The following is a 14,738-nucleotide window of genomic DNA, read 5'->3' as shown; positions in this document are numbered from 1 at the left end:
GTGGATGCAACTGCTGCAGCATTACAACTTGTAAAGCTGCCTCATACCAAGTCAGACAATGGGTCCATCTAGCCCTGTACTGTTGACGTTGACTGGCAGAGACTCTCCAGGGTTTCAAGGCAGGAATTTTTCCAGCCCTACCTAGAGACCCTGAGGATTAAAACAGGGTCCTTCTGCAAAGCAGGTGTTCTACCACTGAGCCACAGCTCCTACTTTTGTGTGCTGCTTTTCATTAATAGAAAATAAAAACCAACAATTTACTATAAGTACCCCTCCAAAAAACACTTCTGTGCCATCCGTCAGAAAACAGATTCCCCTTATTCTCCCCTCAATTCCATTTGTCTTTCCCACTTCCTTCCCTCTCTTGAGTGTTCTCCTCTTTGGCTACCTCCTTCCCTCCACCCACTTCCCTGTCCCCCACACCTTTCCTATCTATGGTATCTTTCGTGATTGTAGTCAGACCCACCCACCCCTGCCTCCCATACACTAATATACATCTTGGCCCTACTCAATGAGGGCTGCCGGGGTGGCAGGAGCTTGAAAGAACTTGTGGCTTGGAGTGATATACTCTATTGCAGCCCCTCCCCAACTGCCCACCTCTGTGCCAGTTCCACTGAATTCCTGCACTTGGATGTAACACAAATGGACCAATTGCCCACCGACTGCAGAGTCAAGAAAATTGCTCCCAATTTGCTTGTTCCAGTTAAGAAGATTCTTCTTTGCCCGAGTAATAATATTTGGGCATGCATTTAGATATTAGGACACTTGTAAAAGGAAGAAATAAAGTCTCAGACATTTACCTGCAGTGAATTTCCCATGAAGTACACAGTCTATCGTTATCTCATCTTCCCCAAGTGCTTGTACAGTCACTTCTGGAAATTGCAGCAGACTGCTGGTGACGCGAGCTGTTAGGTCTCGCATGATTCACTGTAGACAGACAATAGGAAGTTTATTCAACAAGCAGTCAGCACCAGTAAGTTATTACAAATACTACAATACCAATGGGTAAAGGCCATTTTACTGTGTACTACAGAAAATCAAATTCTGCAGTCAACATAAATTTGCTTATTTTGCAAAGATTCACATTTGTAAAAGTATCTGAAATTTCTAGCAAAGTCTGGAGGAAGTGAAGGACATTAACTTTCATGAAAGAAAATTGTAGGAACAAGGAATAGTAGCTATGGAGGTACAAAGTATAGCTCAGCTCCACTCTGAGACATCAAGAAGATAGTTCCCTCAGATTTAAGCTTTCATCTGTGGCTGTTGATTAATTTTCCGTTAAAAGAAAAGCCAGTAGTTTCAGGTTAACACAGAAAATGCCAAAAATGTGAACATGCAAGTAGGGGTGTGCACTCCGCCCCGAAATTATCTGGTAACCGCGAACATCCACATTCAATCTTCTAGAGCAGAGATAGGCCACTTCTAAACCCATTGATTAATATCAGAGAAGACATGTGTGCCCAATCTGTGTGTGTGTGTGTGTGTGTGTGTGTGTGTGTATCTCCACATTTGGAAGATGCTGAGTGGGGTGAGGGGTAGCTTTATTTATTTTATTATTATTATTATTATTATTATTATTATTATTATTATTATTAAGAATATTTATATACCGCTCCCCATTGAAAAATTTCAGAGCGGTGTACAAGGTAAAATGAAAATAAATACAGAATAAAAACAGTTAAAACAAAATTTAAAAGAAGCAATAACAGTAATCCAAGACTACATGTTAGAGAAAGGCTTCTTGGAATAAAGATGTTTTCAGGAGGCGCCGAAAGGAGTACAAGGTTGGCACCTGCCTGACCTCCAGAGGCAGGGAATTCCACAGGAGGGGCGCCACCGTGCTGAAGGCTCTTCCCCTGGTGGATTCCAATCAGAGGGTGGATCTAGGTGGAACCACCAGGAGCAGGCCCTCGGATGACCTCAGTGACCGGGCAGGTTTGACATTGACTTCTGTGGATAACTAACAGGAATAGCCACAGCGATGTTCTCCTCCAATCACAGTGCTCAGGGAAGTGGGAAACACTTAACTAGCTGCTGATTCTGACGGGGGAGGGAGAGCATTTCTGCTTGGACTCATAGAAGTCACTCATCCACATTTCCACAGTGTGAAAGTGCTGCTGGGCTGGCTGGTGAGTGAGAAAGCTTGGCAAGCTCTTTATTTCAGTGGCTGGGTGCAGGGGTGTGTCTGTCCATCCAATAGATCTGGAGAGCACCAAGTTGGAGATGACTTGAGTGGGGGATTTTTTTAAAAATCCTAAAAAATCAAGGCATAAACTGATCTAATTCAAATTTGGTGGAGCTACAGCCCTCCTTAAGAGCTATCACCTTGCCAGGTTTCATCTCTTTATCTATAACAATTATGCAGATGTAAGCATTTTGTTAATTTCCATTTAAAGATTCCTAAATAATCAAAACATGAACTGATTTGATTCAAACTTGGTGGGACCTTAAGAGCTATCACTGTGCCAAGTTTTTTTTCTTTAGCTTTAAAAATGAGGGAGCTGTAAGCATTTCTGTTAATAACAGTTACCAGAATACTGAATGGTTCTTTGAGGGTAATTCGACAAGGAGAGAGAGGGAGGGGCTCTGAAATCGAGGCAGAGAATCACTTCTACGGAGCTCCAGATCAGATTTTGAGGCAGAGAAGACCCACTTTGCACCCCAGTACATGCAAGACACACAAGAGCTCACCCATGCAGCACACCAGCCTAAACAACTAATACTGACTGGGTCAGAAATGGGGAAAATACAGATAACATGTCAATAAGAATTTATTTTCTAATTTTTATAAGTGACCTTTGTTGTAATACGACCTTGTGTTCTCAAAGTTTTTGCATAAAGGCAGGCAATATCACAAATTTGGGGAGAGGAGGTAGAGAGAGAAAACAGTAGGAGAAGACACAATAGTCTAAGCAATTCTAAGTACACCACAGAATACTCTGTGTCAACCTGCTGCCACGCCACAGCATCAAGGGAATAGCAAGCCTCGTTATGACTGTCTGCTACCACTCACAAGTACTGATAAGTACTTCAGTTGGCACGCACCATCTTAAAGAGGCAGTCATGTAGGAAAGAAGGAATCTCTTAAGAAGATGCCAGCTGCTATTTGGTACATCAAAAAGCAAAATATGTATTACCTTTAGAATTATTTTTTCATATGCACAATGGTGTCCCCTCACTATTACACTCCAAGGAATATTTATGTACACAATCTCTAGGGCAAGCAGTAGACCATTTTTACTTTCCTAAGCAGATGACTATGGAAGAATCACAATTAGTACATACAATGTTTGGCTATTCTTCCATAGTCAGCTGTTTATGGGAAGTAAGAACTGTAAAGGAGAACAGATAGACTGCACTGGGCAGAGGACAAATGGGTGATGTAGTTGGCTTGATATTAGTATGTACAAATTCTAAATGACAGAGAACCTTGGCTGGGCCACCTGGAGGCCAAGGGAGGGGTGAAAGCAGAAGGGTAGTTCTATTTTAGTATTATTATGCACCAAATATGACTGACAAAGAATCCTGGCCAGAACACCTGGTGAAGGAAGGTCAGGCAATGGTCACCCATCTCCGAGGACAAAGGAGGTGTGAAACATAGGTAATGGGCCTTGGCACCAAGAAGGAGAAGGGAAGGGCGAAAGGTATATAATTGAGAACCTGCCCCAAAGTTCCTGTTCTGGTCTTTTGGGAGAAGGATGTGGAAAGAACCATGATGAAAGAGGGAAGGTCCTACCTGCGAGTAAGTAGTCACAGTTAAGATTTTATTGATTTATACATTACTGGGTTTTTATGCTGTGCATGTTTTTAAATTATTTTTAATTATTTCCCCCATGTATTTACCCTACCCTTAGTCTTAATAAAGTCTTCTACTTCACAATCTGTGAGCCCTTTTTTGTCTTGGCTTGGGTCCGTGCTAAATCCGGTGGTACAGGTCACAGAAAGACTAGCTCAACCTTTACAAAAACAACCTACTGCTTAGCAGTGTGTGTGTGTGTGCTTGTATCAGTGATGTAGGGCAGAAAATTTCCCAGTGCTTAATTTTTCTGTGGAATTTTTGATTCATAGGAAAAATGATCCTAATCCTATCTTGTTTACTTGGAAGCAAGCCTGTGTTTAACCATTCTTGCCCCTAAATGTGTTTGCATGGGATTGCAGCCTTGGTAATTTATCAACAACTAAAAAAAACAAAAACAAACTTGTCTTTGAAGAAAAGTTTTCTAGCTCCAATCTGAGGGTAGGATCCAACAGTGCCCTACCACAGGTGGGGAGCACCACCACTCCCTGGTGGTGCGTGTATGGTCCCTACCAATGGCAGTAGCGATATAGCACTTCTGGGGGAAACCCCCAAATGAACAGAAACACACGTTTCTGGAAGGGGAAGGTTGCGACTTCTAGAAATATAGTTTCCTGTCGCTTGGAGGTTTTCCCTGGAAGCGCTACATTGATACCGTTAACAAATCAATGGCTGCATTCAAGCAGTCAAATAGAAATGAGCATCCTGCAATTTCACACAGCCATCTTGCTCCTCCACTCATGCAAGCAGGGAAACAAACCAGGAGACACAGTCAGCTATAGCCTCCAGTTATGTCCAAAGTGGAAAATTTATGGTTAATGACTTCTAAACAAATCAGAATATGGAAACCAATTTTAAACTACGTTAAGGGAGGAACAAACCTCATTCATTTCTCGGTTTATTAACTCAATAATTTAATCAACCAAATGTGGCTGGTACCAGTTACCACCCAAGTTAGATTGCACCACCACCAGAGCAACCAAAATGAACCATGTCAGAGATAGGTGTAGAGCAGGTCTGCGGAACTTGTCATCCACCATAATGAATAGAGCCCCTCTGCCTAGTATTGTGCCCTGACAGGTGCTCACCACCCTTTGTGTTTTTGCAGTGCCAAGTATGCAGCAAAAGCAGGTAGTTTCATTTCTTAGTGCAACTTGTTCTATACTAGTTCTCTAAATGTTATGTTATTCTATGAGAACTCTGCAGCTTTTGTTATTTTTATCATCTGTTAATTTTGAATACTCATTACACTGTTATAGGCTTCCACTTCAAAGACATAATTGGAACATGCTTTATGATTTTTTTAAAAAAAATACTATCAAAAGCTTAAACAAGTGGTTTATCAAGCTCCTGATGGTTTCATTTGGTATGGTAGGTCACACACTGTGCGACATCTTTATCGGGAAAGCCAACATTTGCAGGGCCAGAAATAAATGTGGTTATGAGGATAGTTTCTGTGCACCCACATGATGATCAATCAGAATCTGAGTGAGAACACAAATTTGATCAACCAATACAGGGGAGTATTTCCTTTGTGTACAATGAAGAGGCTTATGTTGTTGTTGTTGTTGTTAAAACCTTGACAGCAATCTCAGTATTCCTTTTAAACCTAGTTTAGAATTGCAGCCTCATGAGCTCTACAGTCTTCAAGAGAATTATGTAAACATGCCAAGTTATGCAAGTGTTTACGCACAGGTGCAAAGCAGGGACCGAAGTGTTCTGGTGCAAAACAAACAAGCTGTGAATAGGTCTATTGAGCTCACCATGACTGCTGACACTGTAGAACATCCTCGACTAGCATATGCCTTTACGAGATTAAGCCATGGGGTCTATGTCCTCAATTCTCCACCACTGATGATAAGGAAGCCCTTGTTAGCAGCTTCAACAACTGCCAAAAACCACCCCAGCAAAGTCTGCTTAACTCAACCATTACCCTTCTGCCAAAAATCAAAATTAATTTCCTCTAAGCCTCCTTCTCTAGTCAACATTCGGATTACCTGTAGAGACAATACGCCATGTGGCTTTTAAGGTCTGAACAGCAAAGTAAAAGTGGAGACATTAGCTATATCTTTCATTGGGTTGCATTCAAGCCTTACTGTCCACCAGCGAAACCCTCGCATGCCTTCCAAATGTGCTCCAGAACTGAGAGAACTTTCAGAGCAGATTTGGAAAAGGTAGGGGAACAAGAGGAAGTCCACTTGTGTGATGCTGGATTTCAGCTACTATTTCATAAATCAATGTGTCAATGAATCAAATGGTTAGCAGTTTAATCACAAATGTAAATTGGACAGAATCACCGCAGTATGATTTTTGGAAAATGCAAGCTACTATATATTTACAATATATGAACAAGGATACCAATCAAGAGAGAATTTTAAGGTTCACAGACCTGCCATAAACCATGCTGCTTTTTATTAGAATGTAAGCCTATGCGGCAGGGCCTTGCTATTTACTGTTTTACTCTGTACAGCACCATGTGCATTGATGGTGCTATATAAATAAATTATAATAATAATAATAAAACAGTGAAAAACTTTGTGCACCTAAAGGGATATGTCCTAAACGAAAAACAAAACAAAACATGCCAACATATCGAGAAACTAACTTAACAAACAAGTCAATGTTCCGAAAGAATGTTACTGGAGGCAAAGGCAATAGCAAAGATAACGTTACCACAATCAGACTATGTCACTGTTTTGGCTGATTTGTACAGCAGCATGATTTTTTTCTTTACTAACTACATTTCTATCCCAACTAATAGCTGGAGCTCCCTGAAACACACTACCACCAGTACAAGTGAAGGGGACAAGAATTGGAAGTCATTTTTAGGTTACAGGGTTTTGGGGAGGTGGTTACACAAGGAATTTAAGATGGCAAAACTGTAACATTGATTCCTTTCTGAGCACTTATAACTACAATGCTTTCGTTTCACTAAATCATGAGTACTCTCTTCATTACAGTACCTGTTTTCTTTAAAAGCCATACCACATTTCTTTGTGCTATCTGATTAAATCAGATGAAGGATTATCTAGATGGGCAGTTCTCCTCGTCAGCACTTTAGCCACACTTTTGGGGTGGGGGTGGGGAAGATGAAGTGTAACCAAGACTACAATCTTATGCACAGAGCAAGGCCCATTAAACTAAGCAGTACTTATTTCTGATATAAAAGCACAGGATTAAATCAGGGGTTGGCAACCTCAGGCACAGCTGGAGGCCAAATCTGGCTCTCCGGGGATTCCCAGAAGGCCCCCACCCATCTCCTGGTCCCACCCCTTTTCTACAATCACTGATCATTTGGTGGTTTCCAGGTTTTGTGCAGTTTTCCTCCCTTCTAAAAGGTCATAATGTCTCTCCTAAAGCTTAATTACTAGCAGTAAGAACTTTAAGGTGCAATATGCTGGTATTTTTGGCCCCACCCCTTTGACCTTCATCCAAACTTATCACAGAAATTAACTGCCCATGCATGGTCCTCTGAAATTGAATTTGGCCCTTGGGCTGAAAAAAGTTCCCCACCCATGGATTAGGCTAACAATCACCCAATTACTAAGAAACACTAAAGAACTAGCAGTTGGAGGAATCCTCATCTGAGTGAAAGTACATCAGCTACAATTCTAGTCCTCTACAGGACAGATAAATAAATTTAAGAACCCATATCATGGGTTCTTAAATTTAAATCGGATTAAAAACTTTTTAAAAAGATGTCATCAAAATACTAATAAATAAATTTTAACTGTTACAATTAACTCTCATCACAAACATGCTAATCCTTTTCTTACACTCTCATGAAAATGAATTAGTGGCTCTGTCATTAATTAGAATCATAGAATAGTAGAGTTGGAAGGGGCCTATAAGGCCATCGAGTCCAACCCCCTGCTCAATGCAGAAATCCACCTTAAAGCATCCCTGATGGCTGTCCAGCTGCCTCTTCAATGCCTCTAGTGTGGGAGAGCCCACAACCTCCCTAGGTAACTGGTTCCATTGTTGTACTGCTCTAACAGGCAGGAAGTTTTTCCTGATGTCCAGCTGGAAACTGGCATCCTGTAACTTGAGCCCATTATTCTGCGTCCTCCACTCTGGGAGAATCGAGAAGAGATCCTGGCCCTCCTCTGTGTGACAACCTTTCAAGTATTTGAAGAGTGCTATCATGTCTCCCAATCAAATCTGAGCATTCATTTCATTTTTCTTGCATTTCATGAAAATGTTTCTGTCCAGTCTAACTATAATTTATTAAAAATTGCCCTATCTTCATAAAACATTGTGAAGAAAATCATGATAAAATAGATGGAAGCATCTCATCCAAAGTATCTAACATTGGATTAAAGGAGAACATAGAAGATATGCTTAGTATACTGAAGCTTATATACATAGGCTTAGACAAACTTCAGAGAGACTGTTGCTGCATTGCTGATGCTGTTGAAATTTGGAAGACACTTCAAAAAATGCTGAAGAAAGAAATACCTAATCAAAAAGTTAAACTGCAGGAAATAGAGAAGTGAATGGATCAAGCACTAACTCCACCTCATTTTCTTGTAAACATTCCCAACCTCAAATATAATGGTAGATGCCTAACATCTGATGGTGTTGCCATGGCATGGGTATTTCAAAACCACTCCTTTGTTGTTTGTGATAATAAATTTCAGGGCTCAGGGGGAGACTTCACATATTTACTGTTGATTTTTTTAAACAAAGTCACTCTCATGAATTGGTGGAAGTCATTGGCCAGACAACTTGACCTGAGAAAACATTTTCATCATTTGGCATGAACATCTGAGATTTTCCACTAGATTATTTTACTTCACTAAATGATTCATAAGCAGATATTCACAGGAGACAAAGCGCAAAATGAGGAATAAATGCAAACAGGGAGGAATTTCATGTTGGGAGGTCACAGTGATCAGTCCACATTAAATTGACTTACTATTTCACCCAGTTCATGACTTTTGTTGGAAAGTCAAAGATATATTTTATATTAAGAATTTATATGCTGCTTTTCAATATAAATGTTTCCATGGCAACTAGTTTAAGTCTTCAATGACATACAAAGTACAGGCAGTATCCAACGGTGTCACTTGGCAAACTCAAATAGCGCTAACAGACCTCTAGCACATCCTTCCATTGCACAACTTTTTCCACAAGAGCAATGTATAGCCACTTCTGCAAGGGTAATTTTAACTGGATTACTCTCTTGCACATAGTTCGGAACCTAGTTTCTGCTAGCACATCATTTGTGCTAATGGAACGAAACAGATGGATACAGGTAAGAAACATAATATAAAAATGGTATTTGCTTAGGACCAACGACACATCAATGTGGACTTTAAATGAGCACAGGTCACATCAGCTCCATCAATTAATAGGTCCTGATGATGAGTTTCTGTGATTTCCTGATTTATGTGTTAAATATAATTTACCTACTATGGCTGAATGGCAATACTTGCAATTGCAACACTTGCTGTAATCTAGCTTTGGTCCAGCCACTTTTACAGCTTCAAAGACTCCACTACCGCTTAAAGCACTTTTAGCAGCTGAACAGGCATATCAACTCATGATCCATATATAAATACTTAGTATCAGTAAATAAATATGATACCCAAGGTCTAAGACAGGAATGGAATAGAGAATTGGAGTGACCTATTTTGCCTAATCAATGGATTGTTGTCTTAGCAACTGTATCTGAAGCTTCTACTGATCTTAGGCTATGCCTTATTCAGCAAAAAAAATTGTATTGGGTTTATTGGACTACACAATGCCTCTTTAATAAGGGCTTGTCTAATTTGCTTAAATGCTGTAGATGTAACACACCCAATGCTTCTTTTGTTCAAATGTTTTGGCAATGCCCAATAGTTGCCCCCTTTTGGGAGGAGGTCTTAATAAGGATAAACTTTGTATTGAAACAGTCTTTAATCTAGTATGATGTGCATGTCCTCCTAAACTACCTGCTGGTTTCTTGGAAGTTAATGCATGGTTAGCGTAAATGGATTTTCCAAGACCTTATGACAGCTAAAAAACTGATATTGTTATATTGGAAAGATAAATGTTTACCTCCCACAATGCAAAGGACTGAGGACTTAACAACGCTATCAACATTTGAAGGGGTGGTATATAGACACCACTTGCAAATGGATAAATACATGGATATTTGGTCTGCTTTTCTTGAAACCTATGCATAATCCTCTCCCCCCCCTTTTTTTAAAGGTGTATCTGACAAAAAAAATACATTTCTATTTTTGTTCTTTTCACCTGATTTCCCCCCTGTTCTATTTGTTAATTCACAATAAAGGGGGGGCACAATTTTGTCAGCTCCCTACACAGGTTGTGTCTTGGTTTATTTAGTTTGTGTTAGAAATAAATACCCTGGTCTCCTTACAAGACTGCTGACTATTTCTTATGCATAAAATCTATCTTATATGCCAGGCTTTGCTGGGGGTGATAGCAGTTGTAGCCCAACACATCTGGAGGGCACCAGGTTGGAGAAGGCTGTTATATACTATTACTAGATTCATAACCCAACTGTTTTGAGTCTCTGTATACATTGAAACAGTGACAATTTCCCATTATTCCAAAGGATAGTAAACAAAGAAATCAAAACTCAGCATGCTTATTATTTGAGGCATTATTTTACATGCCAACTATTCTACTGCTCTGCCAAAACATGCACGCTTTTGAAACAAGCAAATAAAAAGCCACTAGAAATTTGCATGATTTCATGCAGTATTGAAAAACTATCTCATAGTCAAACATTCACAAGAGAACCTCTAGTTTCTGAAGACAAGGGACCCATAAAATCTAGGACACCAGCCCACCTATATTCACCCCTTGATGCAGCCTAGTTGTAAAACACTGATTGCCAATATAGGATCTATTTACATTAATTTGATCACTATTCAGGTATTGAATGCATTTTATCAAACTCTGTGGACTATTTTTGCATGCTGGTTGGATATCAAGACGCTCCAAAGATATACTATGGTCTCGCCTGAACATTACCTAACCTAGAAACCTGGAAGTCAACATACACAGAATCACAGGTCTCATTCCACGTATTTTTGTCTATATTTCTTTCTTTTTTTAAGTCAGGAAATTCTCACATTCATTCTTAACAACTATTCCTAAAAGACAGAGAACTTTGGTTGTAACTGTAAACAAGCTTAGCTGGAGTAAGTCCCCCATACTCAAGATTTACTTCCAAATAAACACACCTATATTGCACTGTCGCTTTCATTTATAAATTTACAATGTTGCATAGCATTTAACTCTATTTCCCAAAGTGCTTGAAGCACTCCACATCCATTATCTCAAGAATCCTTACAAAAAGCCAATGCTACTGCCACACTAGCAGGGATAACCACTAGTACTATGGGAAGCTAGTGCTGGTTAGCACAATCAGAAACTAACTACAACTACCACTTATAGAATGGGACAAGTCAGCAGAGCTTTGAAACTCTAATGCGTTGTTGCATTAGCGGTCATACCTGTCAGCGCAATGTGTTCAGAGCTAGTAGACTGCCAGCATTTGCTCTGCATGCTAAAAGCCAATAGTATTACATCCCTTATTACAGGCTGAGGTTCAGACAGAAGTCAGGTTTTGACATACACATCTCAACTTATTAAACAGAGATATGTATACATCCAACACCCACATGCTGCATCCTCATCCTGCCTATTCCCTCCTCCCTTCGCAGAGCAGTGACTCAATACTTCCTTGGTTAATTAACTATAGTTTTCCAGGCTGATCTTAATGGGAAACAATAATTACCCAGATCATAAAACAAGGTTTGAAGTATGTCAGGAAGTGTTGATTCACAGCATGCTGAGAAGAGAGGATGAAAATGGGAACAAGAATGGAGTATACGGGCACAAGACACAACTTTGCTCTTACAGCCCAAATGTATAGAGCAAAATTTCTGACCTTGCAGAATGCATGATTTGTTTTAGCATTGCTTTTACTATGCTTGCTGTAACCATTGGTTGAAACAATAAACCTTTACTACTACTACATATATATTTTAGCATAAGTTGAAACATGTACAGCTGAGCTACACCAGAGAATAACTTGCTTATGTTTGTCGTCAGTTCACAGGTAACATTTGAACCAGGGACTTCCTGCTCACAAATATGCAACTGAAACATTGACCTAGGGAGAGATGTTCCAGTCCTTTCCCTATTGTGCAGGTTTCTACATGCACACAGTTTGGGGGGAGCATTCAAAGATGTCATCCCCCACCTGCAGTCTGAGGTGATAAGATCCCTTTACTAACTGAGGATTCCATCATATTCTGCAGCATGTACAGACCAGCCCATTATCAGCATTATTGTATGAACTTTAGTGAGAATTAACCCCCCAATGATTTCAGTAGTACTTGTTCCCAAGAATACAGGAATTGGACAGAAGTGGCATGCACACCTCCTTGGAAGCAAGTCCCACTGAACAATGCAAGGGGAAAAAAAGCGTAAAACAGGCTGCCCAACAAGCCAGCCCACAGTCTTGAATCCAGGTCTAAGCCTGACACATGATCTCGAAAATGGCTGTTTCCCCCTCGTTTTAGTTGTTTGCCACGATCACATGTCCGTCGTGTTGCTAGAGCGGGGCAAAGGGAAACGCGTAATCACGAGCGACTCCCTTGCAAACGTAAACCTCAGAGCCCCCTTGCCTCAGCAGGCAAAAGGGAGCAGGAGTCGGGCTTCGTGCTGCGGAGCCCCCGCCCCCGACGACCGCCTTTAGCTTTTTGACTTGCTCCAGTCCGCTCCTCGCCAGCAGCACGTTTTCCCTCCGCCCGCAACTGCCGCCTTCCCCGACCCCCGCAAGGCCGCCTTCCCCGCGCTACTGGGGATTGGAGACCGCGGGGAGAGAAAACGGCAAGAGGGGGCTTCGCCAGCACCCCCCACCCCACTCCACATGTAGCCCCCTTGGGTGGGCGTGTGGCGGCAGCGGGCCCGGCGGCGCACACAGGAGGAGGCTGACCCGGAGAAGGAGGAAGAGGGCGGCTCAGGCACCCGGCACAGCCATGTGTGGGCACCAGCGGACGCTTATATAATGAGCCTGGCGCTGGCCTTCCCCAGGCCTCCTTTCCCCCCACACCCGGGCCCAAGGCCGGGCCTAGCCAGCAGGCTTCGCGAGCCTACTCAGCCACCCAAACCCTCCCTCGGGCGGGCGGGCGGCGGGCCAGCCTGCCCGTCTCCCTTTCTTGGCTGGTACCTGCTGCTGAGGCGGGTGTCACCGCCTCGGCCCCGTCGCTCGCAGTATTCGGTCAGAACCGCGACATCTCTCCCACACTTCCGCCACAGCGGTTAAGGGAAGCAGGGAGGCGGATCCGCTGCGCCAGGCCGGGCCTGCTCAATGCTCCGCTACTGCCCCTCGTTCGGTATCTGTCTGCGCAGCAACGTCTTCCTCCCCCCGCCCACGATCACTCACCGGCAGGCAGGCAGGAGGAGGGAGGGGGATGAGGGGGAAGAGTGAGATCTCGCGAGAACAAATCACAGCCGTAGCGGGAATTTTCAAATTCTTACGTCTTTCCTTCTTATGGAGTAGCTGTTTGTCAAGCCCGACGAGGAAGGAGTGGAAAATACCCGGATGCAATTTTCGCAAAACTACGAATCCCAGTATGCATCACTTTGAGTTTGGCCACTGAGTCCAGGGACGTTTTGAAGAAGACTTGCTTCTTTTGTTTAGAAGACGGCAAGGGGTAGTTGTTGTTTTAATATAGTTATGTGTAGCCCGATCCTATGCATGTTTTGGTGGAAATAAGTCCAACTCTGTACAAGAGGACTTATTCCAAAGTAAACGTGCATTGGATTGCAGCCTTAAGATGCTTGTATGTGTTTACCTGGTAAAGTGCTCTCAAGTCCCTGGAGAAGCTGGTGAATGGTCACACCAGGAAATGTATGTTTGCCATTCCCACACTCAGGATAGTCCAGTGGTGCACCTAGTGCTAGTCTTTGTGATTTCAGTCCACTGTCTTGCAGCCCAGAGTCCCCCATATGACCACAGATGATGGGGACAAACGGACTGGCAGTAACTCTTGAACTGGCATGGTCATGGTCGCCATAGTCTCATTTTTATTTTTAAAATACTGTATAGTCAGGGGGCAGGGAAGTATGTGATTATAGATGTTCATTGTATTATGTTTACCTTAAAATATATTATTCTTTTCTGCAACAATATGTTGCTTATTCCTACAAAAGAGAACATAGATTTGCATAAAATGTGCATGTGCCAATTTATATGTATAGGGTCAACTTTAGAAATTATTACTATAACCTAAATAGAAATGCAAAAAAATCTCACCACAGCGGAGAAGACTGTGACCAGGTGCTGTTGGTGGGCAAATGGAAGGTCCTTGCTGTCCCTTCTTATGTTTCTTTATCTGTAAACTGGATTTGGACTGGACAGCCCTTCAAATAGAGAACACCTTCAAACAGAGGATTGTCCTCTGAAAGCTCTTCAAATAGGAGACTGTTCTCTGCAAAACATATTGAGATCCAACCTACACATTACATTAAATGTATAGTTTGCTCTTCTGTGTCTGGGTTTGTTTTTGGGTTTTTGCTTTTAAAATAACAGTAGGGGTGGGGTAGGGTAGGGTGAACCCTTTCCTCTGGTGCTGCAACCCCAGTGAAAATCCCCCTCACCCCCACACTAGTATTTGGTATGGGAGGGAAGCTGCCATTGTTAAAGTTAGTGTTTGGGGTTATCAATTCATTGACTAATTCAGAGAGCTTTCTCTGTTGGGCAGTATAGAAATCTAATAAATAAATTGGCTAAAAAATAAAGTTGACCCATTAAAAACATTTTATTTGAGGCTGTACTAATAAACATGTATGCATGTTTAACTCAAAAATAAGCCTCACTGAATTCAGTGAGATTTAGACCTGGTTCTCATGGCACTCACGACAGCAGTTCCTGGGTTGTTTAACCCAGGAATTGTGGGGACAAGTGAAGCAC

The 14,738-nt window shown here is 41.8% G+C and overlaps 1 protein-coding gene across 1 annotated transcript in view; it reads right to left on the bottom strand.

Annotated features, from left to right (window-relative positions):
• The window catches only part of AHCTF1 (AT-hook containing transcription factor 1), a 64,275-nt gene extending 51,133 nt beyond the window's left edge, over positions 1-13,142 (bottom strand). The window contains exons 1-2 of the mRNA XM_063124306.1: positions 12,993-13,142; positions 801-927 (exon numbers count right to left, since the gene is read on the bottom strand). Of these exons, the coding sequence (XP_062980376.1) occupies positions 801-921 (121 nt within the window). The 5' untranslated portion in view covers positions 922-927; positions 12,993-13,142. The remainder of the gene's footprint in view (positions 1-800; positions 928-12,992) is intronic.
• Between the last annotated feature and the right edge of the window lie 1,596 nt (positions 13,143-14,738).

This window comes from Elgaria multicarinata, chromosome 4 (assembly GCF_023053635.1).
Source record: "Elgaria multicarinata webbii isolate HBS135686 ecotype San Diego chromosome 4, rElgMul1.1.pri, whole genome shotgun sequence".
In the NCBI taxonomy this organism is placed as follows: Eukaryota; Metazoa; Chordata; class Lepidosauria; order Squamata; family Anguidae; genus Elgaria; species Elgaria multicarinata.
Note: the sequence above shows the minus strand (reverse complement) of the source record. Positions and strands in the feature narration are given on the sequence as shown.